At 38.2% G+C, this 26,872-nt stretch overlaps 1 protein-coding gene across 6 annotated transcripts in view; it reads left to right on the top strand.

The window, feature by feature from the left end:
• The window catches only part of dome (cytokine receptor domeless), a 172,591-nt gene that overhangs the window by 38,268 nt on the left and 107,451 nt on the right, over nucleotides 1-26,872 (top strand). For 5 of the 6 annotated variants that reach the window (XM_075362170.1, XM_075362167.1, XM_075362168.1 and 2 more), the window contains 2 exons: nucleotides 18,219-18,421; nucleotides 25,366-25,653. In XM_075362170.1, the coding sequence (XP_075218285.1) occupies nucleotides 18,247-18,421; nucleotides 25,366-25,653 (463 nt within the window). In that variant the 5' untranslated portion in view covers nucleotides 18,219-18,246. Of the gene's footprint in view, nucleotides 1-14,638; nucleotides 15,062-18,218; nucleotides 18,422-25,365; nucleotides 25,654-26,872 lie in introns of those variants that run through there. The other variant, XM_075362169.1, reaches the window with a different exon arrangement.

The following is a 26,872-nucleotide window of genomic DNA, read 5'->3' as shown; positions in this document are numbered from 1 at the left end:
GTTTTGATTTTATTTAAAAAAAATTTTTTTTGATAGCATATGGTTCAGCAGAAAAGACACTTGTGATACTAGGTAGGCCAAACATATAGGTTAATTCAATAACAATAAATGCGCACCCAATAATATCATTCTGTTTCGATCCATCTGTGTATACTATTGCGTGTGGGTTTATCTTGGACAAAATATGGTGAAACATTTGCTGAAAGACGATAGATGGATTGTTTATTGTATACAGTAAGATGAAAAATAAAATGTATAAGGTCGTTTCTCCACGGAGGATATGAACAGGTATACGTTGGAAAATTATAGAAGGTTTGTTAACATTTATAAGGTGTAATAAATGCTGGGTAGGAATACCCATAGGTGCAGTATAACGTGGATAGTCATCATATCTATGCAAATAAGGATTAGAGAGGACCGCATTAAAATTTGGATGATTCGGATGTGCTTTAAGACGGGTAATGTAAGATGCTAAAACCTGATCTCGTCTATCCCAAAGTGATGGCTCACCGCTGTCAACAAGTTTGCCTACGGCAGGGCTTGATCTAAACGCACCTGCAGCAAGACGAAGAAAAACATGGTATACAGCATCCAGCACTTGGAGTACGGTATGACGGTCTGAAGATTAGTCGAAACAACCATAATCTAAACGGAAACGAACTAAGGAATAATAAAAATGCAACATACATGGCCGATCGGCTCCCCAATTGGTGTTGTTAAGGACGCAATATATCTAGAAGTTTGGTACTTTGTGTTTTTAATTGTTTGATGTATTTGACCCGCGTAAGACGGCTATCAAATAATAAACCTAAAAACTTAACGTCACGAGAGATAGCAATTTGCTTTCCAAGGAAGACTTGCGGATTAAATGGGTCCCGCAGGCGAGAAAAGTCTACACATTTGTTTCTCAGAAGAAAACGTGAAGCCGGTAACCTTGGACAAGCTTCAAGGCGAAATATCGTGTTCTGTATTAGTCTCTCTGCTGTGGCTATGAACGGGACGTAATATATATAGCAGTCATCAGGCACTCCATTCTCCAAGGTGATGTTACCCGATAAAGAATCTCCTATACGAACACGGAAAGTTCGGTTATTTAAAACCCCTACTAAAAGCAATCATATTGCCCCGGACTCCCCATTCTTTAATGGTGTTCAGAATACCACGTCACCAACCCGTATCGTATGCCTTTCTGATGTCAAAGAAGATAGCGTCGAGGCGCTGGCGGAGTAGGAAAGCGTTTTGAATAGCTGCTTCCAGTGACACTAAATGGTCAATGGAAGAACTTCCTTATCGGAAACCGCACTGTTTTGGACGTAAAAGGCCATTCCATGTAATCCTGCGGTTCACCATCCTCTCCGCCACTTTGTATAAAACGCTTGTCAAAGAGATAGGGAGATAGCTTGAGGGGCTGGCTTTGTCTTTTTCAGGTTTAAGTATTGGTACGACAATGGCTTCTGACCAGACCAAAGGGAAGACTTATGAAGAGAATAAACCATTATAAATAGACAATAGGTGTAGCACAGAATTAGGAAGATGTGACAGCATACTGAGACAAATGTTGTCATATCCAGGGGAGGTGTCATTTGAATTTTTAATTGCGTGTGACAACTCGTAGAATAAAAATGGAGCGTTTAATTCACCGACCGAATCACCAACGTTTAACGATAATACTTCCACCTGTTACTTCTACCTCTGAAATTCATTACTGTATAATGAGATGAGGGACACCGAACGGAAACAATCTGCCACGTTACTTGCCACTGCAGATGGTGATATAAGAGGTTCTCCTTTATGAATCAATCCGAGAATGGATTGTTTTGGTGATCCGCAAATCGCACGGATCTGGATCTTTTTCCACACAGTATCAGGGACGTAAAAGAGGTAAGTTCATCAAGGCCGTCTGCACCATCGTCATACCGTGATGGAAAAGCCTTATGGAAACTGTTCCAATCTGCCTTTTCAACATTCCATCTCTGTGGCCTTTTGGTCACCATGCGGCCAACACCAGAAGCAATAATAACTGGTCTGTGGTCACTGCTGTGAAGATCTACGCAAGCTGACCAATCTAGACGAGGGAATAACTTCGGTGAGCATAAGTAGAGGTCAATGTTGGACAGTGTACCAGATGATAAGAACATGAGTGCTATGACCCATTACTCAGTATACAAGGTCCAAGTCTTCTTGCCTCACTCTGTTTATCTTATTTCCTCAAGAAGAGCAGAAAGATGAGCCCCAGAAAATATGGTGGGCATTGAAGTGTCCTACTATTAAAGATGGCGATGGGATTTGTGTGAGGAGATTTGATATTTCTGGAACATTGAACTCGAAGTTCGGTGAGAGGTACAAATTGCAGATATGCAATTTAAAGATAACTTAAATTTCGAGTAACTGCAGGATTGAGGATAGTTAGTGGTATCCTTGTAGCCGACACCTCATTCCGCATGAAAACAGCAACATCAACACTGTTTCTACCGTCTACGTGACAGAAATAGTCTCCGAGTGTTCCCGCATCTTGTTGTAATACATGTATTTCTTGAAAGCACATTATTAATGGTTCATGTGCGCGCATCAACATTCTAACATCTTCAATGCGGGACCGAAGACCTCTAACGTTCCACTGAATAATCCTCATAAATAAAAGTAGTTATAGATACAGAAATACAGATAAATATATGAAAAATATTAGTTGTAGGTATCCAGTTTTTCTTTTTCAAATTTTTTTATTTTAAAAAAACTATGCCCTGGGGTCGGACGGTTCCTCTATCACATCCTCCAGTATACGTAGTGAAGGAGGGGGAGATTTTCAAAAACAGAAAGTCACAGACGACATCCCAGAGAAAGTGGTTGCGTTAGCTTCCTTGACAGGGAGCTTATTAGATGGCTTACCGCCAGCTGTATTTACTCCTTTCCGCAAAATTAAAAGTTTTTGGACAGGACCTTTCAGAGGGATACCACTAGTGTTAGTTTCACTAACTGCAACCACCGACTTCTTCTTCATCTTCGTTAGTTGTAGTAAGTGAAGCACCCTGATCAGATAACACTTGAAAAACTTCTCAGCTCTCTGCAGGATTTGCACTGTTGGTTGCCTGCATTTGCAGGGGCTTTTCTTGATGTAGCGGTGGCGAAAGAAACATAAGATTCAACCAGGTTACGAGAGTTTTCTTTTATATTCTCTTCGTGCGACTGTGAACGATAGTTTTTGCTCGGTACAGATTCTGAAAATTGCGTTTTCTTCTTTAAAAGTCGGGCAGTCTCGGGAGTGAGCTGTATATGAACCACTGCAGTTCGCTTATTTTCCATCTTCATAGCAGTTGAGCACAGACCTCCGATTTCAAGCAAGATGTAGTGTGATCATACCCTTGGCGTTTTAAACATCGCCGTGGGTTGGGTATGAATGATCGTACTTGGACCGACAGGTAACCTACATTAAATTTTATTATAAGGGAGGGTGTAGATTCTTCCACTCCGCTCTGCCGTTTCGTTATTCGTTTTACGTCTACAACATCTGGGGGACGAAACTCATTAGCTATTTCAGTGACGTCCATATCCAAAAGATCTCGGCATAAAATTACTCCCGGGTGCTATTTAGAGTTTTGTGGCATACCGCACTTATTTGTGTAGCGCCCATATTAGTTAGACGCAAGAGAGATCAGCTCTACTCATCGTTAAATGATTCAATCAGAATCGATCCGCCTCGTAACTTTCTGGTGTTCTTGGGGAACCATCTGCACCTGTTACAACTTTGTTAAGGAGGATAGGCGAAACTTTTTGAAGGATGTCACTCTCCTGATTATTTCTCAGAACTATAAAGATATTTTTGAATTGTAGACAAGATGTGTCACGAGTCAAAGTATCATCTTCTATATATTCTTCTCCTCGTCAGACAAAGCTGACCGAGGCCTTTTCATTAGACTTTGTTTGGTAGTTGTTGCAGATGGACAACCATCCATCATGTAATTTATTTCTGAATTTGAAATTTTGGTTCCACGAGTACCGGCGGTGTAAGCAGAGCGCCCGCCTACTGGAGCTAGAGCCAAATACAATTGGGTTCACCCAGATGCCCAGAGGACATCGTTTGAGACTCACTACGTACAGCCATTCACTTCACCCATCGGTAAAATGTACGGTTGCGTTTCGTAAGATGTCGCAACACCACCGAGTGTAAATGTAAGAAGAGAAAGTGTAAGATGTTGTTGTGTAGTTGTGTGAGGATATATGTTGTAATTTGTGTAATGTTCTTGGTGCAGTGTATATGTATTGTGCAAAGTGTTATGCATCTCTGTGTGTAGTGGGAAGAAAAACTGCTGAGGCTACGGCCGTGGGGACGCCACCCCAAAGTCTTGAAGAGTAAGACTCCTGGCCGGGGGTATACATCTATTACGTGTACGAGTATGTAGTCTTTACATATATTCATCCGCTTCGACTAGGTACGAGTTTAGGCAAAGGGGAAATTTTAAAAGTTTGTGATAAAGAAGTCTAGAATCGGTGAGAATCGTTTAATTCTACTCTTCCTTACGGTGTTATTCGGGGTGACCGCTTCGTTAAATATTTTAATCGATTCTAAAGAATTTAAACTAGAATTGTATTCCCAGGATGAGTTTTCTTTTCTTTTTTTTTTGTACTATTTTTATCAGAAATAAATAAAATTACTTTACGCTAATAGAAATCTTCCGAGCCTGTTAAATATTCGCAGAAAAAATGAAGTTTGTGAACCGAAGAATAATTTTCTTCCGGTTTTATTTACCCTCGCGGGAAGATCTCTCTTTTATCTGTACTGTGAACTAATAGGCTACGTACATATCTTCGTGTACGTTTGATTTTAATACGTTTTAGTTCCTGAAAATAAACTAAATCAAATTAATTCCGGTCGTTTAATTAAGCGACTCCGCCCGGAGGTTCCGTCTTCTTACGGTCAGAATCGGGAAGATACGACATTGCGATAAAATATAGACTTCGATAGCGAATACTCGTGCGTGGCACTCGGAACGGGCTCGAGTTAAGACCGAATCCTACAGATTATTTCTCGGTCCGTGCCTATTTGTAATTTACTTTAACGACTTCCCTTTGAACTCGTCGTCTTCGGATATCGTGTGATACGTGGCCGACACCGCTGTAACGGTCTCAGAAATTAATAACAAATGAATAAGGTCGCCTAGGAATTAAAAGATTTATTTTCTTTCACGGCCGTGTTGACTGTTTTTGATTGGTTTCGGACATTAGGAAATTTTTGGTTGGATATTACTGGATACGTCTATAAAATTTCAGGGATTTTGAATACGGACTGACCTTTTTATAAAAGTTTTTCGATAAACGTAATATTTTGGCTTGTCGAGTTACGAGTTATTAAGTTTGTGGGACATTGACTCTAATTCTCGGAACTACAGCTAGTGTTTGTGCTATAACAACATCCCAAGAAGTATTCACACTCACATCGGAGTCATCTGTACGCAGGTTTGCGTAGTTAATAGAAGCTCTAATTTTTTTTTCTTTTTGGAGGTTATTCACGTAAGGAATGCTTCTAGTGAAAATATACTAAGTCCTACGTGCAGGCAGTAACAGGCTGTGACGAGGGTCTTTATTATTATAAACAAGGACTTGGAATATTTTTCGTCGTTCTCGCCTGGACAGAAATATTCTAAGTCCCGCGGTAGTATAGGGGGAATTTCCCGCCCAATTTACTCCTTACTCGTTCCACTCCCACCCTAATTCTCCCGGATTTATCCGGATCCAGACTCCCAATCTTTACCCCCTCCAAATTCGACTCCAGATGTCGGAGATACATTTTACCTACCCCCTTCAGTATATCTTGTGGAGTCTTGTTGAACGCGGGAAGAATAATAGAACATGGTTTGAGCAATCTTTTACAGGTCTCGCCCACCGACATGGAGGAAAAGCCGGAAAAAGCACATGATCCTACGACCTCGAGACGGGAGGATATGGAGGGTTTTATACCCTAGACCGGTGACGGAGGGAAGAAAGGGGGTCAAGAGAATCAAGATCAGGCAATCCTCCGCTGAGAAGGAGGACGTACCCCTCGACCTGAGGGAACTGTCCAGCAGACTTGAGCAGTTGGCCAAGAACTTAAAAAAGAATATCGGCAAGAACGTCAAGCGCAGAATGAAGGACATTGAGGTGGACTTTGGTGCTGCTGTTAGGGACTTGCGCCGAGTGGTCAACGCTTGATCCACTCTCTGCGTGGGGATCAAACTGCGGAGGTAGCCACTGGGGGCCCCATCATAGATGGTCTGGAAAATGGAGTTCCGACCGAGCATATGGCCGATTTCATAAAAAATAATTGGCCACGGAAGGCGTATCGCATACTAGGAAAGGATGTTGCGAATGAGAGCCTGGGGAGGACCGGCTCGATAACTGCACGGAAATTAGGATTGTGCAAATAAATTTAAACCATGTTGCACTGGTCCAAGACCTATTGGCCAGGTATGCATCGGAGATGGGCGCGGACCTCGCACCATCTCCGAGCCGTATTTTACCCGCCCCAGATTATGGTGGCATCTGTCGGGGGACGGGCGCGCCGCCATATGGACGTGCGGTACTACGCTTATCAAGGATGTATATCCTTGAGAGTTTCGTCGTGGTGATGGCCGGGGGGATGTACCTCTATTCGTGCTATAAGTCACCTAATATCACGACAGAGACATTTGAGGAGAAACTGGACTCTATTGCAAGGGATCTCCCCGCACACCGCCCCGCTTTTCTTGCAGGGGACTTCAATGCGTGGTCTGTAGACTAGGGTTGGTCTGTAGACGTGTGATGAGGGCGCATCTCCCAGCCATCAGGGATATTTATATGACCCAATATTGGAATTGCAAGAAGGACCTAGTCAGAAGTATTCGAGATGCGAAGAAAACGTCCTGCAGGCAACTGATTGCAGAAATAGAAACTGACCCGTTGGGAAAACCATTTACTCTACTGGTAAGGAGAGCCCTAAGGCCCAGAGTTCCGGTCACGCAGAATGTTCGGGAGGTTTGGAAAATAATAGAAGAGCTCTTTCCTGGCGGCGAGGAATCAATGACTGATTGATGACGGGAGCCTCGTCGCTCCCGTCATCATCAGGGAGGCAACCCGCCTCTCTTCACCCAAGATGAACTTCTGTAGGCAACATCACGTATGCCTCCGGATAGCTTCTCGGTCTCAGGCCCCGTGCTGTAAAACTTGTGTTTACTGCTACCGGTAGCGATATATTGCTTTCTACAAGTACAGCGTGCCAACGTTCACGTCTTCGGGGCTGACAACGATCAGTGGCTGTCAGTCTACCTGCGTTGCTGTGGCGTTTTTACAAAGCGGTAACGTAGTGTGTTGCAGTATTGCCACTGACGGCTAACTAAAGACGTTTCTTTTGTTTATCGGTGTCCCCTTTCGTAGGTGGTGAGGAGAGATTATATTTAACGATCCTCTGGCAGGTTCGGGAAGCGATTTCGCTCCGACCTTGCCGGTGGTCGCATAGGAGCTTTTAACGTTTGACTCCTCGAGTGGGCTGCGGAACAGACGGTCCGCTTCGAGGAAGATCTTGTTGGACGCTCACCTAGTTTTGTGGTAGGTGATAGGTTCATTCAGACTGTGGTTGTAGTGCCTGGCAACACAGTTGGTGTATTGATAAAGCTCGTCCAGTGATGGAGCAACCTGGAGGAGGTTGTCTGGAGGACTTGGTCGGCTTGGCCAAGGACCTGGTAGCCGGTGACCCCTTCATGCCACGAAGGTCAATCGGTAGGTCGCCGCCGAGGCCCCGGTCTTCCGCTAAGGAAGTCTCGGAAGCGCCTCGGGCAGTGGAGCGTCCGAGTGCAGCGGCACTGCAGGAAATCCTGATACCTCTACTTCGAGCTGTGCTGAAAAGGCGATAGCTGGACCCGCTCAGCGAGGGCATGGCACCGGGGGGCAAGTCCGAAGGACGCCTCACTGCGAAGTCGGGAAAGACAGGAAGCAGTGGCACTGTGTCCGTTCCTGAGCTCAAGGTTTCTGGGGGGGAAGCCTGCTGAAAAGCGGGTTACCTCTGGAGCTGAGAGTTTGGGGCGGATTGGGGAGATGCGGGCCGAATGGTCCAAGATCTCCTCTAAGAAGGAGTCTCGAGTAGCTCTGGAGTTGCGCCAGTTGGTGGATTCCTATCTGAGCGAATGTTGATTGTTGGTTTCGGGACTGGCATTAAAATGCGAAGGCCTCCAGGGAGCAAACCTTTCCTCGGACTCAGTCGTCAGTCGACTGTCCGGGAAGGTAGACCAGGTGATGGAGGGAGTCCGAAGCTTCAAGCTGGTTACGGGAGAAGCTCTGGGTGAACTCCAGAAGTCAATCAATAGGGTGTAGGAGAAGGTTAAGAAGCCTATCTTCTTCGCCGTAGTAACAGCCGCGCCTGCGCCTAAGCGGATAGGTCAGCCGCCGGCAGCCAAAATTAAGCGGGCCATTATAAAAGTGGTCCCAATTAAGCCTGGTCAGGGGGCTTCGTCTGCTGCGACGGAGCTAACCCTAAAGAAGATCCTGGACTCGCGGAGGGGAAAGATCCAAGTCTCCCTGGTCACGAAAACGAGGGATCACGGTGTTGTTCTGGAGGTCATTAACGAGCGGCAGGCAAAACAGCTGCTGCAGGCAGACGTTCTGGTTAAGAACGAGCTAAAGGCTCAGCTGCTGGCCGAGCGGAGGCCACAGATATTGGTGTATGATATGCCAAGGGCAACAAGGGTAGAGGATCCCGAAATCCTCAAGGCGGTCCATAGTCAAAATCCAGTATTGGTATGACTGTCCTTAGGGAAGCCAAGGTGGTTCGGCAGCTGGAGAGGAAGGATTCCCCAAAGAGTCACTGGGTTCTCGAGACCTCGCCAAAGATCCGGCAGGTCTTAGTGGCCGGTGGAAGGCTGTTTTTCGGGGGAACTGCCTGTAGGATAGTCGACCATATAGAGTTAGCCCGATGTTACAAATGCCAGGGCTTTGGGCACACCGCTCTCCGCTGCAGAGCGCAGTCGGAGATCTGTGGCCACTGTGCCGCTTTGGGGCACAGGGCACCAATTGCCTTGTCAAATCTACGCCTGCCAAGTGCGCCGCCTGTGCCTTGGTGAAAGGCAGCAATGCCGGACACCGGGTCGGGAGCAGGCAGTGCAGAGCGTACGAGATTGCTCGGGCTAAGGCTGTTAACAATACAGCTTATGGCGACGCCTGAATGGCAGGGAGCCTCTGAGGACGGTCTTCACCGTCCTCAGAGGCTCAGTTACCGTTTGTGGCACAGACCTATGCTTTAGGGTGACCGATTGGGCGTTGGCGGGAGAAATGCCAGACAAACCAATGCCTCCGATGAAGGCGCCGGGACCGGACTGGTTGCGAAATTTGGTTGTCAAGGTGGCGGTTCGGGCACAGCCGAAGTTTTTCTGGGAGGTGTATAACGCGTGCCTTCGGGTAGGCATCTTTCCCGAGAAATGGAAGCGCCACAGACTGGTACTTGTGCCAAAACCGGGAAGGGGTCCGGCGCTCCCTTCCTCTTACCAGTCGCTGGCTATGATAGACAGAATGGCCAAGGTGCTGGAACGCATGCTCCAGCATAGAATATCCTCGGCGGTGGAGGAGGGGATGGGCTCTGCGAGCCAGTACGGCTTTTGCAGGGGAAGGACCGCCCTCGGCGAAGTATTTGCGCTCTCGTTACCCTAGAAGTGAGAAATGCATTTAACTGGATTTCTCACGTCGCCATAATGCAGGCACTGGAAGATCACGGTATACCCACGCACTTAACGTCGTACCATTCGATCTTACCTTGCGGCACGCAGGTTCGATTGCAGGTTGCAGAGGGATTGGTTGAATGGAGCCTGCGCAGGGGTGTGCTTTAGGGGTCGGTCCTTGGGTCGATCCTTTGGAACCTGACATATGATGCAGTATTCCGGGTCGCCCTTCGACAGGGAGTGACCATGGTACGATATGCGGCGACCTTGCCCTGGTGGTCGAGGCTACCACTTGACGAGACGCCACTGAGAAAGTAAGTGCAGCATACGTGGCGATAAATATATGGATGATGGGGCTGGGATTGTCACTCGCTCCGGACAAGACTGATGCTTTTGCAATCTTCAGAGTAAGGAAGAGACCGAAACTGAAACCAACGCTGGAGAATAGAAGGATTGATTCAAGTCCAGCAATAAAAAATTTAGAAATATGAATTGACTCCAAAATGAAATTTGGCATTCATGCGATAGAAAACGCCAACAAATCGGAGAGGGCGATGAAATTAATTGCTGCCCTCATACCAAACACTGGAGGGCCGACTCAGTATCGCAGGACGTTACTAGCCGGATTGCATATTCTACCGTGCTTTACGGGTCTGAACTATGCGCTGACGTGACAAAATACAAAAAATATAAATGGAAGTTAGAGGCGGTACATAGAAAATGCGGCTTGAGAATTATAGCAGCGTGCCGGACCGTCTCGAAGGAGGCGGTGGGGCTCATGTCAATAGATCTAGTCACACAACGAAGGCGGAAGCTCTTGGAACAGCGACCTTTGCCGCACGGGGACAAAAAACGCCTATCATCGCAGATCGAAGAGGACTACTTAAGGTCTGGCAGGTGTGCTGGGACCTAGAGACAAGGGCCGCTGGTCCCATCTTCTTATTGACGATATTAGAAGTTGGTATTAGAAGTGGACAGACCTCTTACTCCCACTCTGCTCCATCGCAGAGTCCCGCGTGACATTTACATCACATAAAGCTGCCCTCGGTAGTGTAGTCACCATCCCACTGACAGCAATACTATTATTCATTCATTAACCGTCCTCGTCAAAATGGCGCTATCCTCTCGGCTGCGTGGATTTCCATAACCTCGGTAGTGCAGTCGTCGCCCCGCCGACATCAATGCCAGTACGTCTTCCTCCGGCCAATCAACTGTCCAGGCGGACCTTAGCCACCCTGGGTAATACCCTGCTTATACTCCCTCAGCTGATCTGCTCAGTGGGAAGAAACGGAGGAAGCCAGCCACTACGATCCATTTTCTGCGAGTCTTTCAATTACCCGCAGATCAAGAAAAAAGCTAACTCTCTCAAGCTCCCTAACAACTCTGGTACGTTCAGCCTCGTACCGGGGATATACATCTCAATTCCCCCCCGAGGGGAGAAGATCCCGCCTCGTAGCGTGTCAGGTCGCTACACCCCCCCCCCCCGTTCCTTGCCAGTAATGGCTTTAACGGAGGACATCTTCTTGCCCTCAAACTGTAACACATTCCACGGGGAGATGCCACCGATGCAGATTCCCCGAGGGACATCTACATCGGTAATTCGTCACGAGAGATAGTATTGAGTTCTGCCTTCCGAAGAAGACAGCTGACACCTAACGCTACCACGTTGCCCTCAGGAACTAAGCAAAAGCCTAACCCGAGGAGAAGAAGACCCCGCGCCTACCATAATCGGCCTAAAATATACTACGCCCCTAGCGCATAGATGCATCAAGTATGCCACGGCAGCATATCTTTCAGCAATTCAGTCACCGCAACGGATCGTAAGAATTTAAGCGATTGGAGCACAGCCGCAACAGTAAACCTAGTTCCAGAGGTCCTAAAGTTTGGTCCGTCGGGTGCTGAGTATAACCTCTAATCTCCCACTACAGTTCCGGTTAGGAGGGCCTCTCGGAATACACCTAAGTCGACCGAAACCAGCATCACCCATCACCCTTAAGTGTGCACTCCAATTTGACAAATCGCCATGCTAAAGTTTAATCGCGCTCGGGGAGCGAACTCCCCGGGCACAACCCCATTGATACTAGATAAATCTAAATCACCGGGGATATACAGAAAGAACATGGTCCACAGTATCATCGACCCTACAGTCCGGGCAGAAGCCTTCTTCTTCTTTCTTTCCTTCTTTTTCCTGTTTAGCTTCCAGTAATTACCGTTTTAGATAACACTTCAGAGGCTGAATGAGGATGATATGTATGAGTGTGAATAAAGTGTAGTCTTGTATAGTTTCAGTTCGACCATTCCTGAGATGTGTGGTTAATTGAAACCCGACCACCAAAGAACACCGGTATCCACGATCTACTATTCAAGTCCATACAAAAATGACTGACTTTACTAGGACTTGAACGCTGGAACTCTCGACTTCCAAATCAGCTGATTTGGGAAGACGCGTTCACCGGGCAGAAGCCTGAATCAATCAAACCAAACTTAGCCAAACTTTCCCTAAAGGCACCATGTCCCGACGATTGGAGGACAGTAGAAAACTTCGTCAAGAAGGTACTAGACAAGTTACACGTCTGTGAAGAGTCCCGTCAGGAATTAAGACGTCGGAGGGTACCGGGCCAGACAGGTCCGCGACTGAGCGCCTAGAGGGCCCCCCCGAGCATGTCGGGGTCGTCAGGTTGCGGGCACTCCGCATACCATCACCTGATGGCATTGTTCTCCCCTTTCCGACGCAGTGGTCTGTAGAGCGGTTTCAGGAAGGTGGTAGAAAAAGTATCGAAACCTATAGCATCCCTTTGGATCGAAAACGGTAACCGGAGAATTTCGTGAACAAATCGGAGTAACTAGTTCGGAGAAGCCGACAGTGACGGTTTAACACGAGTTACTTAACTTGGAGGCAAAATTAACGATTTATTATTCGGCCATGTTTACTCGCCGGTTAGATACAAGGGGTTTCGATGAATGCAAATTAAAGTTACAAAAAAAAAAGTCGGAATAATGATAAAAATGCCTTCTTTATGATCTTGTAGACATTTATTTAAAAAAAAAAAGGCTAAAAGTCTATTTAAAAAAAAAAAAGATACGAACACTGCTAGGTCTCTACATGTATAAAATTGTTTTTGGAGGCCGGGAAATGGGTATAGCCTTTTTTTCTAAAAATAATCGCTCGTTATTGTAACACCTACCAAAAAGAATCTATACATCGTCCGTTCACAGCACCGACCTATATACGAAAAAATTTCCATTATTAAATTTTACAACAAATTAATTCCCTGATAGCCTAAATATCGTTTGGATTCCCTAAATCGACTTTTAATAAATAAGATAGATTTAACTGTGCAAAAATATTTTGATAGAAACATCTAACCCGGACTTTTTAATGTTTATCTCCGTAAAAATACTATTTTATGTTAAATATAGTTTTGTCTAAAATTATTTTTATTTCTTTTAAAACGACTTATTTCCACCGCCTATGTCATTTTTATGACGTAGCTTTCTTTAAAAAAAACTGCTTTATCGGTGTACGCGGACAAAAACTACATTCTGCTCTATGTGCCGAGATTATAAGTATCTACATTTTCTCGAACGGATGATGCGATGTTGTGGAAAGGCGTAATAACAACGGGCTCATGGTACATCGACTTATGCGGTCTTACGCGCATGTCGTTTCCTATGTAGTGACGGTAGAGGCGATGCTTTGATTCTCGACGAGACAGTTTAGGGTTGAATTTTTTTTATGTGTCCGTCTCGATCTCTTACGGTTCCAGATCGTCTAAAGCACCTGTGATCCAAGAGTAATCCTGGCTTTCTTTGAGATTAATGTTATTCGCCGTACAGCTATTTCACGTGTCGAACAGAGTGAGGTGTTGCTCGTACGTGTGAATGTCACCTTCATTTCAGCGGGCTTGTGCAGCGGTATATTCGGCACGGTAGATCGGAGGACGGAAGCTGTTTTCCTTCCCTCCACCGGGATACTTGTTATCTCGAGAAACGGCTGTAGAATTTTCAGGAGCGACTTTTATCTCGTCTTGTGCCTTACAACATTTTCGGTTACGGCACTCGCGGTACTTATACGTACGTATTTTATCTGTGAATTCGAGTCGTTTTATATCTTATATACGTTCAAATAAACGAGCTAGCATTTGTCAGTTAAAGGAAACTAGTGCCTTAATTACGTCGTACTTTAAATCTGCCCTTTAAAAGTTTAGTCTTAATATACTCCAGTAACTATTGAAAATGAAATCGCTTAGCTCTTAATTTGTTAAGACAAAATAATGAAGAATTTTCAATTTATTAATTTTATTGTCTCTATTTTCCTCCAAAATCGTTGCTTTAATAATAAATCAAATCGTGCAAGCAGGCAACGTTTGGAATATGTAAAACAAATTGTTAGGGATGTAGGATGTAGGGTGTACACCGAAATGAAACAACAGGCACTAGATAGGGAATCTTGGAGAGCTGCATCAAACCAGTCAAATGACTGAAGACAAAAAAAAAATAATTAAATCGTTTAAAATTAATTTAATGTTGCGCGCGCGCATATTATACTATTGCGTTGTGTGGTGGTAAATCGATCTGTTGGGTTGTGCGCAGCCTTGTTTTGTTGATGTGACGTGCATTTAACATCGGTGTAACCCCTGCCCTTGCCCGTTTGCTGTTGTTATTATTATTAGTAATAATAGTATTTGTTGTGTTATATATTTTATTATTTTGTATTCTTTTTTAGTTTCTGTATTTCGTCAGCGAGTGGCGTAATTTTTAACCAGGTTTTCCTGTTTTTTTGCCGAGTAGAACATAACAGTAATACTAATGATATCAATTATTATTTCCATTATCGCTATGATATTTTCATTTGTTGTAATGAATGTTATTTTAATAATTACTGTTAAATGTTATCGGTCTGTGTTTCTAGAGTGCGCGTGCGACCTATAAAAATGCGTAGTGTTTTTTCTAAAGGCGTTATGTAACCGCTTGTCGATTTATTTTCTTATCGATTTCGATACAAAAAGTGTAGTCAAGAAGGAATTAATTATGGATTTAAATTACAGTTCAGTGAAAAACATTAAATAAAGATAAGTGCTTTTCATTCATTAAAAAATAGATATTAAAAACGCTTGGTGAAAAGATCGTTGAGCTTTTGTTTAAGATAGTAATTTAGCTTTCCTCTCTCATTATCGTGGAATCGCAGAATTTAATAATTTCTTGTCGCGTTTATACTCATCAATAATTTCTAACCATACTGAACTCATACCGCTATTTAATGTCGCCGGCTAATCGGCCATGCAGTGGGATCTGCTTCAGATCACGTCTATGCACGGTGCACACGAATAACGTGTTTTTCGGAGAATGTACGCATAAACAGTTCGAGTACGTAATATAAAAACCTTAATACCTGTTCCCCTGAACCGGTAAGTGATATGCTCGTTCATTTTACAATTTTATTGTTACACTATAAGTTGATGCCCGGCCTCGCGTGCCGTGCATCCCCCTTACTTTCTGTGTCTTTTGATCGATTAGGTACATGTTCACTTTACGTGTATCGACCGTTTAAAATTAAGCAAAGGAAAATGCTAAAAATCGAACTTTTTTAGGAAGATTTATAGCCTCCTGATCAGAATTAAAAAACTTGTTTGTATGCATAAATATAACAAATTTTAATTAATTATATATATATATATATATATATATATATATATATACAACGAATATATTAAATATTCAAATGAAATTATTATTTATATAAATACAAAAAAATACTATTTAATTTATGATAATTGAAAAATATTTCTTAAATGATTACAGAGTTTCATACGCAAATGAATTAACAAAAATTAGCATTAAGGAAAAGTATATCAACTCGCTAGGATGGATAGTTAGGTGATATAAACTGAGGGTAATAGTTACTCCAGATGTTCACCTTTATTGTTTGTTACATATTTGGCCCCCATCTATTACTTATACTTGTATTTTGTGGTAACTATTGTGATGGTAGGCAAGTCAACTTTGTCTCGAGTCAGTTCCAAAAATTTCACACCTATACCCAAGAATAACAAGCATTATGAGCTGGGTTTAGAGTTGGAAATGAAACGGTTTCCCATTCCCTTGTTCATTGAGTTGAGTGTACCGTTTATATCAGCACACCGAGCTCATTGAAATTCTGATTATGCCATTATAAGTGATATCTTCACTCTGTTCACCACAAGGATTGGCCACATAATGAACCATTAATCTCAGAAAGAGCTACTTTAACAAGTGTCATTTATTCCAAAAATGTTTTACATGTGTCATGGCTACATATGAAAGACTGAGAAAGATGTGTAAAGCAACAAATTAATTTCCCTTTCTGCGGGAAATAATACACAGTCTCTACTCTGTGGGGATCTTTTTTTATTTATGTCAGAATAAGCTGCTGTTATAAATTTTGCCGTCGTAGATTGATGTTTTTTTTTTTATTTTTTAGTTATACTTGGAATGGAAAAAAGTAGTATTCTTTTGTGCAAGAGAGGGTTTCTTCAAAGTTTCATAAAATGTTATAAACAAAAGTGTTAATATGCAAGATCTGCTGTTTTCCTTATAATGATATAGCTTGATGTTTGGTTATAATAATGTAGGAGTATCAAAATTCTACTTTTATTTTTCAGAATAAAGATTTTTAAGCAGAAAACAGTGGGAAAAATATACAACCGATTCTCTTAAAATTATTTTCTGCTTTCAATGCATTGTCACATTTAACCCTTCTCTCCTCGTGCTACATCTTCAGTTTTATGCAGGACATATAGCATATTTATCCTTGAGCCTTCACCCACTTGTGAGAGTGTAACTTATTTTTTATTCTATAATGGCATGACTATATAGGTCACTATACTGTGAACACTATTATTTTTTTATAGAAGTAATTTTCTCATTATAAATAAATGATTAGTTTTGCCTTCATTCATTTAATTTTTTTATACATTTCATAATTTATTTTTATTCTGCTTAAGTCTCTAACCTCAGCATATGACCTAGATTCTACATTTTCAGTTCTTTGCTTCAGATATTTGTCTCCTTCATTGTTTTTACTTCCTACAAACAAATTTACTCACCATGTTTTACTTACGATAAAGGCCTTTTTTAAAAAAAATATTCTGTCATAAGTTCTTTCTTTCCCTACCTTAAAACCTGTTGATTGGTAACAACCATTCTGGTTCTACTTACATAAAAATTAAAAAAATTCCTTTCATTTCTTATTTTACCTAGTTAACATTCTCTTTAAACACCTCATTTTAAAAGCCTCTATTCTCTATTTATTTTAGTGTTCCTGCTGTCCCATGTTTTTGTGCCATAAAGCAGTGCACTGTATAAATATTTTTAAGAATTTCTTATTCCTAGATTTGTTTGAAATTTGCAGATTTCTTTTATGCCTGAAAGTTCTTCTAATGTGAGAAAGTGTGCATTTGATATTTCCTTACTTATCTGTTCTTATTAATGTTACTACTATATAGCAAAATGTTGCAATTTTTGTAACATTGTGTTGTATTTTAGTATTTAGTCCCTCATCATTATTTCTGTTGCATTTTATTACTTCTTGTTTTAAATTTAAATTTTACGAGGAATGAGACCAACTTGAGCTTAATAGCACTTCAGCCGCTGGTATGGCTCTTATTCAATCTCCAGAAAATGCAGTCCCTAGACAGTGTCAGGTGTGATGCCAAAGATGGAGTCTAGTGGATCTGAACAATAACCTTTATTCCTGTCAAAGGAAGAATGAATGAAGGGTAAAAAAAAGGGAAAGTAGAATAAGGGGTTGATTGAATCATACATTGACCTCTGATTAGAGTAATTTGTCATATTTCTCAGGACTACACTTCTTTTTTTTTATCTTTCAGATTGAACATTTTCCTGTACAATGAATTCATATAGAACTTTATTTTAATCTTCTAATTCATTCTTAGTTTCACTCAAAATAGCAGTATTATTCATCATAATATTAACATTTAATTTTTTTTTTTGATTCTCACAGAATTTTTTTTTTATTCCACCATTGCTTTTTCCTCTTGCAAATTAAATAACTGACAAAAATTAAAGATCAAGGTGATTATGAGTACTAAATGAATATAGAATTTTTGGTGCTATTTATGGCTAAAAAAAATGTGGAATGTTATTTTAATAAGCTGTTAATAGTTTTAATTTTATTTATTTATTTTTCTATGTATTACAAGGCCTTATTCTTATGGAAATTTCTTACGTGTAGGTCGGTGATTTTACAGTAATTAAAAATATTATAAGATTTAAATATTATAAATTTAGACTCTAGGAAAATAATTTAATATTTAATCATATGCCTTCTTCTGTGAGTTTTAGATTAATACCCTATCACTGTTAATATAAATAGACCCAAGAATATTTAACACAGAAAAGTAGAGGTGGATCAAAACAACTTTTTTGTCATTTATCTAATTATCATTTTTTATAATGGTGAAATAAGCATTTTGAATTAGAATCTGTTTGTTATGTTTCTGCAGCTTCCATCTAATAATTTGTGTATTGAATGTATTTTTTATTGGATACATTTTTCATTTTCAGGAATGTTGTCGAAGGGTCTTTAACCATTATGGAGGCTGCGGTTAGACATGTGTGTTGTTTGTGCTCCATAACAAGGGTGCTTCTAACAACCACTCTACTTCTTCCGCTATTCCTAACATCATCATCAGGACGTGTTTGTGGTAGCAGTAACCATGTAATAACTTCATGGAATGAATGTGCACAGTCAATTATTACCCCTGGTGGTAAGTTATTTCCTTCAGTTTCATAAAATGGACTGCATTTTTATTTCTTCTTGTACTAACTTTTTTCATTGATATATTTTTGATTTACCAATTTTATGTTTATCATGTTATTTGAGAGTTCAAAGTGTTTAATAAAAATAATTGCATGGATCGTAATACAATGTTTCCTTGTTTAGGTGTTTTAATAGTGTATCATATGTTAATATTCACTTTTCCTTTCTTATATAGTAATGAATATGCTTCTGTTTATTACTTAACAAAGCAAACTGTTTATGTAAATGAGAGGGAGAGCAGTAGTACTGTGTATGTTGAACTAGAGCTGGTTGAAGAGAGGTTGTCTTATAAGAGTGGTTCATTTGCTTGTACTGCATGTGTTTGGTTAGGTTATGCCATAATTGTTATTATCTATCACAGACTACACTGCTTTTATTTATTTACGCTTATTCCTTGTTGCTATAGTACTAGCCTCTAAAAATATTGGTTATTAATGTAAATTTGTTATAAATAAACCATCAAAAAATTGTATGCACTGGAATGCTTATTGACCAAATTAATTGTAACTGTTGTAATTGGTTCTGAAGTAATTTAGCTGACATAGAATACAATGAAGTAAGTATATGTTTTTACCATCTTTGCATTTGTATATAGTGTAATGGGGCCAGTGTAACGGGTTTCTTCCAGAAAGAAAGAAGAATCTAGAAGGAACAAGAAAGATATTCTTTCTAGGAAAAGGAATTGTAGAAAAAAATAGAAGGCATGGACAATAAAAATTATTATGCTTTAACATCTAAAGGATGCATCAGGTACTGGTTCTGCAGGTCAGTAGGTATAAATACTGCTGGGGACCAGTGGACAGAATCAGTAATTTTACAAGTCTGAGTTTGGTAGTGTGTGATAACGTTAAGCATGTGGTAATAATGACCGAAGAGTGCACCACGAGTATTCCATTTCAGACAGTGGTTGAAAACAATAATTTTTTCATTGAGTTCTTTGTAAATAGGAGTGAAAGTGACAGTATTTTATTCATTCATAAAATCTGGGGTAGTTATATTATGAGAAATATTTCCAAAAAACCTTGGAACATTTAATTCCTTACCATTTTTCAGGGAATGGAACCTCATATCCCTTTGATACGTGTAATTCTATAAGACTGTAGTAATATTTTATATAAAAATCGGCCAGCAGGGACAAACTACATTCGCACCGCTTAGAACATGCAAACATGCTGCATCAGACCATCTAAACCAAACAAAGAGATTTTCCATAGATTTTATCTTTTTATCGCTTCAAATTTTCATTGAAATTCCTGCTGACGCAAACAATTAAAAATAATCACACAATTTAAATAGGCCTTAAAAAAATGGCTACTCGAAGCGGATTATATTGAAAGTTTCTTTTCAAAAATAAACTAATTTATGAAAGAAATTATATATATTATTAGTATAAATAAAAAATATTTTGTATAAGAATAATATTATTAAGTAATAGTAAGACAAGTTTAAATAAGATAAATATAATTGTCAAGTACATTAAAATGAATAAAAGTAACTACATTCATATTCAAAAGTCCAAATCATCATACCCACTGAATAATTTTCACCATTATTTTATCTTCTTTTTTTCTCTCTTTCGAAAAGTTGCATGTTAATATATTAACACCCTGCATAAACAATTCAATTATATGGTAATTCCAATTTTCACGGTTGTGGAGTTATAAAAATGGTAACTCCCATGTAGGATTTCCTCGGGAGTACCTGGTTATTATTCTTTTCTGATCTAAAAATTGTATATATAATGAATACGTTAGGTAATTTTCTCTCGTTATTATAACAGTACTGTATATATATATATATATATATATATATATATTATTACTCATGTATGTATATATCCATATAGCTGTGTATATTTTATTTATTTCTATATAAGTGTGTTTATTTTACTGTAAGTGTGCATGAGTTGTTATTAAGTTTCTACACAATTTTATAAAAGATGAGAATAAAACTACATTATTATTTTTTCATGGATTTTACTTTGCTCAGTATTCCTATTTAGTTAGATGGAATTAGGGAAATGTGCAGGACGATAAAAAAAATGTGCTATCCTTTTTTGTTAATATCTTGTCGATAAATATGTAGGTTTTGGTTCTTTAACAAGAAACTGTTCACCAAACAGTTCTGTTTGGTGAAATCAGTTTCATAATTAATGTTATTATTTTGATAACGGCACTATTTTTGTTCAGAACATAGGTGGGGAGTTCTGTATTTCTCTTTTTGATAAGAAGCATTGTCAAGAACTAAATTACGTGTAATAATTCTATTAAAAGTTGGGTTCTAAGTGTTAATAAGATTTCTATCCCTTTATCTCATAGAAATTGCCTTATTATTTACCATGACACTCTTGTTTGCTACTGTTAAATGTTGACTTCATTACTGTTGAAAAATATACTCGACTAACTTTTGCCAATATTTTTAACATTGTAATGCATGTAAATCTATGTTTCATCTAAATACACTCCTGATCATTTGTACAGTGAAATCTTTCTAATCAGTCACAGGTCAGATGCATGTGTTGTAAGTATGTCATTGCACCCAGTTAGAATTATTTATGTACTTTTTTTTTTTAAGTAGAACCTTTCAGGCAATTTTATAGATGAGTAGCTTATTCGACATTTAACATCTGAAATGATGATGAGTTGTCGAATAGGAATCTTTTATGACATTTACATCGCAATACTGAGCAGAAATATTGGCATTTGCATTGGTTTTCTATCTTTTTTATCTCTACTCGAGGTAGAATATTTACATGACATGACTCGCTAACTGAGCATTTGATTTCACATCCTTAACCCCTTTTCATTTTTACAGATGCATAGACATAACAGTATAGCTTCACACGTATTAAGTTCTCTCTATTCATTTTCTTTACCTACATTTCACTTGCTGTTGCTCTGTACCTTCATTGTTCAGGTGCAGTATGCTCTTTATTTTTTTCCATTCTCTTTTTTTCATCATCCTTTTCCTTTATCTGATCATTATCATGTCAAGTGGCAGATCATGGACCTAAGCTCAACAAGCTTTCCTTCAGTCTTCCTTGAAAACTTTCCCTGCCACTGCTGTCTTTTCCAGGTCTTCGAATTCTAATCTAATTCATGTTTTTCTTGCCCTTTCTCCAGGGTTTCTATTATATGAAAGAACTACACTAAAGATTAAATGACAGAACCATCAAAGAATCTATAGAGTTGTTGCCATTTATGTGCACTTACGAAAAAAATAAATTTTTTTGTTTTACCCTTTCAACATTTGGTAGTAAATCTGAGAATATTTATTTTAGAGTATGCCTAAATGAATGTGAACTAATGTTTTTTGTGTCGTTGACTCCTTAAATATGTTGTATAGATTCAGTTGTAGAATCATCATTTCACAGCTCTAATAGTACAGTTCAACTGAATCTCATCAAGGCTGTGGAATTGAGTTATTAATATTAATGAAATAGCTCAGAATATCGTATTCACCATCAAAACCTAACACAGTATCAGTTTATGTCTTAATTGATGTGATTGTTTCACTAATTGATGAGATTTTTATGAATTGTACAGATTTTTTATACTATCCTGTGGTGGGTCAGTACCATATAGGTGATTCAAAAGTTCAATCTGATCCTAAATTTATTACTACCTATTTTACTTATGATCAAGGAAAGAAGGGAACTCTTGAGTATAGTAAAAATGTTTTTCAATTAAAAACTTCTTAAGCCTTTTCATAAAAGAATTAGTATTATCACAGATACTGATGTCTGTAATTTCTCCATGAATTTTAAAGAGAGTTGTTACATGACAGGAATCTATAGAAAGATTTACACAGAGTGAGGAAACAAGTTGATGAATCTGTGTAATAGGAAAAAGAAATAAATAATTTAAAAAAATGCTATACTAAGATTAGAATGTAATATAACAATTTAATCAATAATACAACAGTATCAGTAGAGGATATACCCTCAAGATTATTATGCACCTTATGTTAAATAAGGCTGAATAGACTGGAATTTTAGTACGCAAGGATTATGAGACTCAAATTGTACTTTTATAGCGCAGTAAGTTTTTTATTTTTTTTTAATACAAAAAAAGAAGAAGACATGTGAGAACTACATTACTTTAAGTTCTAACATATTTTACCAAAGTGTTTATGCCAATTATTTACAATTAATACTTTATTGTGACAGTTTATAAAAGAAAGTAAGTGGTAGGAGGCAGGAAATTAGGAATAAGACTATAAAAGCTATAGGTAGGGATTAAAGGTGTAAAAAGCATTGTAAATATGTTAAAAAAGGTACAAATTATATATCTGTGTGAAAGAAAGAAGTTGCTGCAGACCTAATTAAAGAAATCAAAATACTTGATTAGCATAGTTTGAAATGTCATAAATACTGAAAGGGGAATCAGTTTATATGCAGAAAGGAAGAAAATATACAAAAAATAAGAAATTAAGGAAACTTTTTGTAGTTTGCCAGAAATTAGTACTATATTAAGAAGTTTCAAAGGATAACACTGAACACAGTAAAAAAAAAATCAGGAACTGATGTCATGTTTCCTGTTGTGACTGATATCACAGTCCTTGTTTAGGTGAGAAGATGAACGCACGTCTTTGTCAGCAGAAAGCAGAATCTGTAACGTAAACTCTAAAATAATAAAAAAAGTATTTTTATTGGTCATGAAAGTTAATAAAGGATTATTTTATGTGGAATATATTTCATTTGATAAATGTATTTCCTTTGTGAAGTTAAATTTACTAGTAAACAAAAATTATAAAAAATTAAATAAATTCATAGTTAGGCAAAAAGACTGAAATCAGTTACTGTAGACCGGTTGGTATTCCGTCATCATTTTCTAAAATTCTTGGTAAGGTTTTCTCATCAGATTAATATAATTTAAATAAATTCAGGGAATGAGTAGAATATTTCAGTAAAGACACTGTGGCATTGTTCTCTTTTGTATGTTAAACATTTTTTTATTAAGAAAGACTAGCATCTACACTTTTGGATCTTCTAAGGCATTAACTGTGTACATCTTGAATATGAGAAAAATTAAGAGCTATCAGTTACAGATACTTCACCTAATAAGTTTGGGCATGTATTATTAAAACAAACAAATCTGTAGGGGTTACGACAATAAATATTTCTCATGGTTTCATTAGTATGTTGATTTACATGGTAAAGTAGCATGTGTGTAGTATGTAGCTTTAAATAAAATTGCTTGACCAAATGGGAGAAAATTTAATAAAACAGTTTATCATAATCTCACTTTGTCACTTGGTGGATACGGAATTGTTTAATAGGATGCATAATTGTATTCTAACTTGAAAGAATTTTTAAGACTTGGAAACACGGTGTTAGATATGGAATGTATAGTCATGCGAGTAGGCGGGATATCATAAAGTATGTTATACTGACTGTTCCAAGTTTGTACATGCATATATATGAAACTGTTATGCATGTAAAACTTCTAAATAAATGACTGCTGAAATGAAAACTTGTTGAAAAGACGTTTAAAAACATATGCAATTGATGGAATTCTTTTCTTCATAAACTATATGTTTGTTACATTGGGTTGTATTATTTTTGTCGTATACTAATATTGCATTTAGTGTGATACTATCAGTATATTGTTAATGGAACAATAATATTTTGGTGGCAGTTTTGTGGCATACATATGTTGGTGATAATTTTTTTTTATTACTCTTGTGCTCTATTCAAATCCCTGGGATTTCTTTTAAAAGAAAATCCAAGAGTGTTTGTTGTGAATGGAAACTGTGATGTATCTTGCAGAGTCATTACACCCAGTTTCATTTTGTTTACATCAGCACCTGTGTTGCATTTATTGTAGCTGTACATGCTTCCTCACTTATGTTGTTAGTATTTACCTCAAATTCAAATTAAGAGCAACCATTGAACTCTGCAACATTTGAAAAAACAGTATCCAATCATTTTAAATGCCTCAGCTGAGTATGAAAGTAAAGCATTGAACCAGGTGAGATGTTAAGAGTAGTTTAAGACTATTCAAGATTGGTAGAATTTCAGTGAAAGATTATTTACGTGTGTATTCTGGAAGTTAGCTGATATCTACACAAGCAATATTGATTTAGGTCCCATAGGCAGCTGCATCAATTGTTTGGTATAGCAAGTGTAGCTTTTAACATCCACGAGTTGCCAGAATGTGTTTTTAATTAGAACTTGCCAAGAATGGTTGCCAGGGATAATATCGACAAATCTTCTGCATTTAAATATAACTATCCAGTCAGGTTTTTAAATTGTCTATCCCAGATCTACACCAACAAGTATTGGGAGGATTATGTAAGGTCAAGGTAACTCAGTTTTTTCTACTGAATTGTGCGCTATTAACTCAACACAGAGGGTGATTGTCAGTGATAAATTATGTTGTGATACGTTTTCTCATTCTTTGCAACAACTTGAACATACAGTGTCGATCAGGTCATCATGACAATAAACCTGTTACATTATATTCAGGGTAGGCAAGTTTTTTTGACCGTACTGATTATTATACACTTCTATACTCTCTGGTGTTAGCCCAGTATGACAGTATGATCAAAACTATTTTGATCTTAAAACTTTTTAAGTTTTACTCGTTTAGGTTTTTTTTTCTATATTGTCTTGACATTTTTTGATAGATGAAAGCATCATCTTGTTGAGTATGAATAATTCGTTTTTTTTTTATATATTAGTAGGTGTGATTTACTTTTTCATTATTATTATTTACTGAAATTTATATTATGTTTAATTTTACACATTAGTTTCGATATTAAGGTAATGTTACATCCATTTATTTGGTTGGCTTATTTGATGGTGTTGAGTTTATGTGGTAAAGTGTTGTTAATATCCATTTATTCTTTATTAAAATAATTACACATGTATTTTACATTTTGTTCCAGTTACTTTTCCTCAGGGAGATATAATTATAGAATATGGCAACCCATTGGAAATTTTCTGTATTCTTGATCCTACAAAGACAGATTACAATTCAAGCTCACTTTATTTTGAGTACTATGATGATAAGGGAGTTTATGAATTTCCTCCAGAAAATTTAGAAATAGTAAACTTTACAACGCTTAGACTTTATATTAAGAAACCTTTACCAGACTGCTATAAATTCTACTGTAAACTAAGAAGAACTGAATCCAAATCCGATACAGTTTGTTTCAATACTGTGGCTGTTGGATGTAAGTATACAATGTTTTATGTTATTTGTGTAAATTTCTAAATATATTTTCATTGTTATGTTTTAGGTAAAATTACTTATGTATGACATTGTGTTATCCCTGAAAATTTACTGTTGTTACTTTACAGCTTTATGACCAAAAATTGATACTTTGACTAAAAAGGAAAAAGTTGTAATGATAGTTTGATTTGATGTAAGAGGGGTAAATCAAATCCTAAGCATCTTGCACTAAAACAATTTTTGTGCTTTCCCAACATTCTGATTCCTTTAGTCCAGTTCTGCATTGATAAAAGAATGTAAAACCTAGCCTTTCAGAAAAATAACTTGCACCCCCTTTGTGAGGTGACTCGATAAGAATTAAATTTTTTAAATGTTGAATCCTCTCGCATCTCAAGAGTTTCTGCTAGTCCTTTTTGAATTTTAGCAGGCGCTGCATTTATGGTCTTGAAAAATTCCTTTCAGTTTTAAATGATGTGTGAAAACATATTTTCCAGTTAAGTGAGACCGATATCGTTCTTTAGACTTAACCTCTAAATTCTAAAGAAAAGTTCAGATTTTTACAAGGCATCTATTATTGACATTAAAGTTGACATATTTGAACTTAACTACTGATGGTGTCACCAGGTGTTGTCAAAATTTAGAAATAGTTTGAAGTACACATATAGTTCTGAAAAAAACAGTATGTTCATGTATACTTCATATTATATTTAGTTAACATTCTGTAGTTAACTTCAAAACTATCAATTGTATAACTAATTCTAATTCTAATTCTAATTCTCTTGTCACTTTAGTTGAAAATTACTTATTTTTCAAATTTATTTTCATCATTTTTTTTTCAAAAATTGGCATAAAATCACATTGAATTGAGAATTTATAATTGTTTTGAAATGTAGTAGTACAAAGGGATAGCCTCATTCAACTCCCAGCATCGGGTACAATTCCATTAGGTTCAAGGGACGATCCTGCAAATTACTTGCAAGTTGGTTGGGACATTTTGAAAATTAAACTGTTACAGAATTGGTTATAAATTTAAATGTAAAAAATAAAAAAATTAACCCGTGGTTCAGTTTTGAAAATAAATTAAATGTATTATTTGATAAATCTGTTAATTTGATTTAAAGATGATGGGACCACCTAGAAAACTAAACCGTGTAAGAATTTGTTTTTTTAAATTGCAAATGTTTGAAGTTGTTCTACCATCTAGATATATGTATGGTGGC

Source organism: Lycorma delicatula, chromosome 4 (genome assembly GCF_047948215.1).
Source record: "Lycorma delicatula isolate Av1 chromosome 4, ASM4794821v1, whole genome shotgun sequence".
Lineage (NCBI taxonomy): Eukaryota > Metazoa > Arthropoda > Insecta > Hemiptera > Fulgoridae > Lycorma > Lycorma delicatula.
The sequence above is the reverse complement of the archived record's forward strand: the minus strand, read 5'-3'. Positions and strand labels throughout refer to the sequence as shown.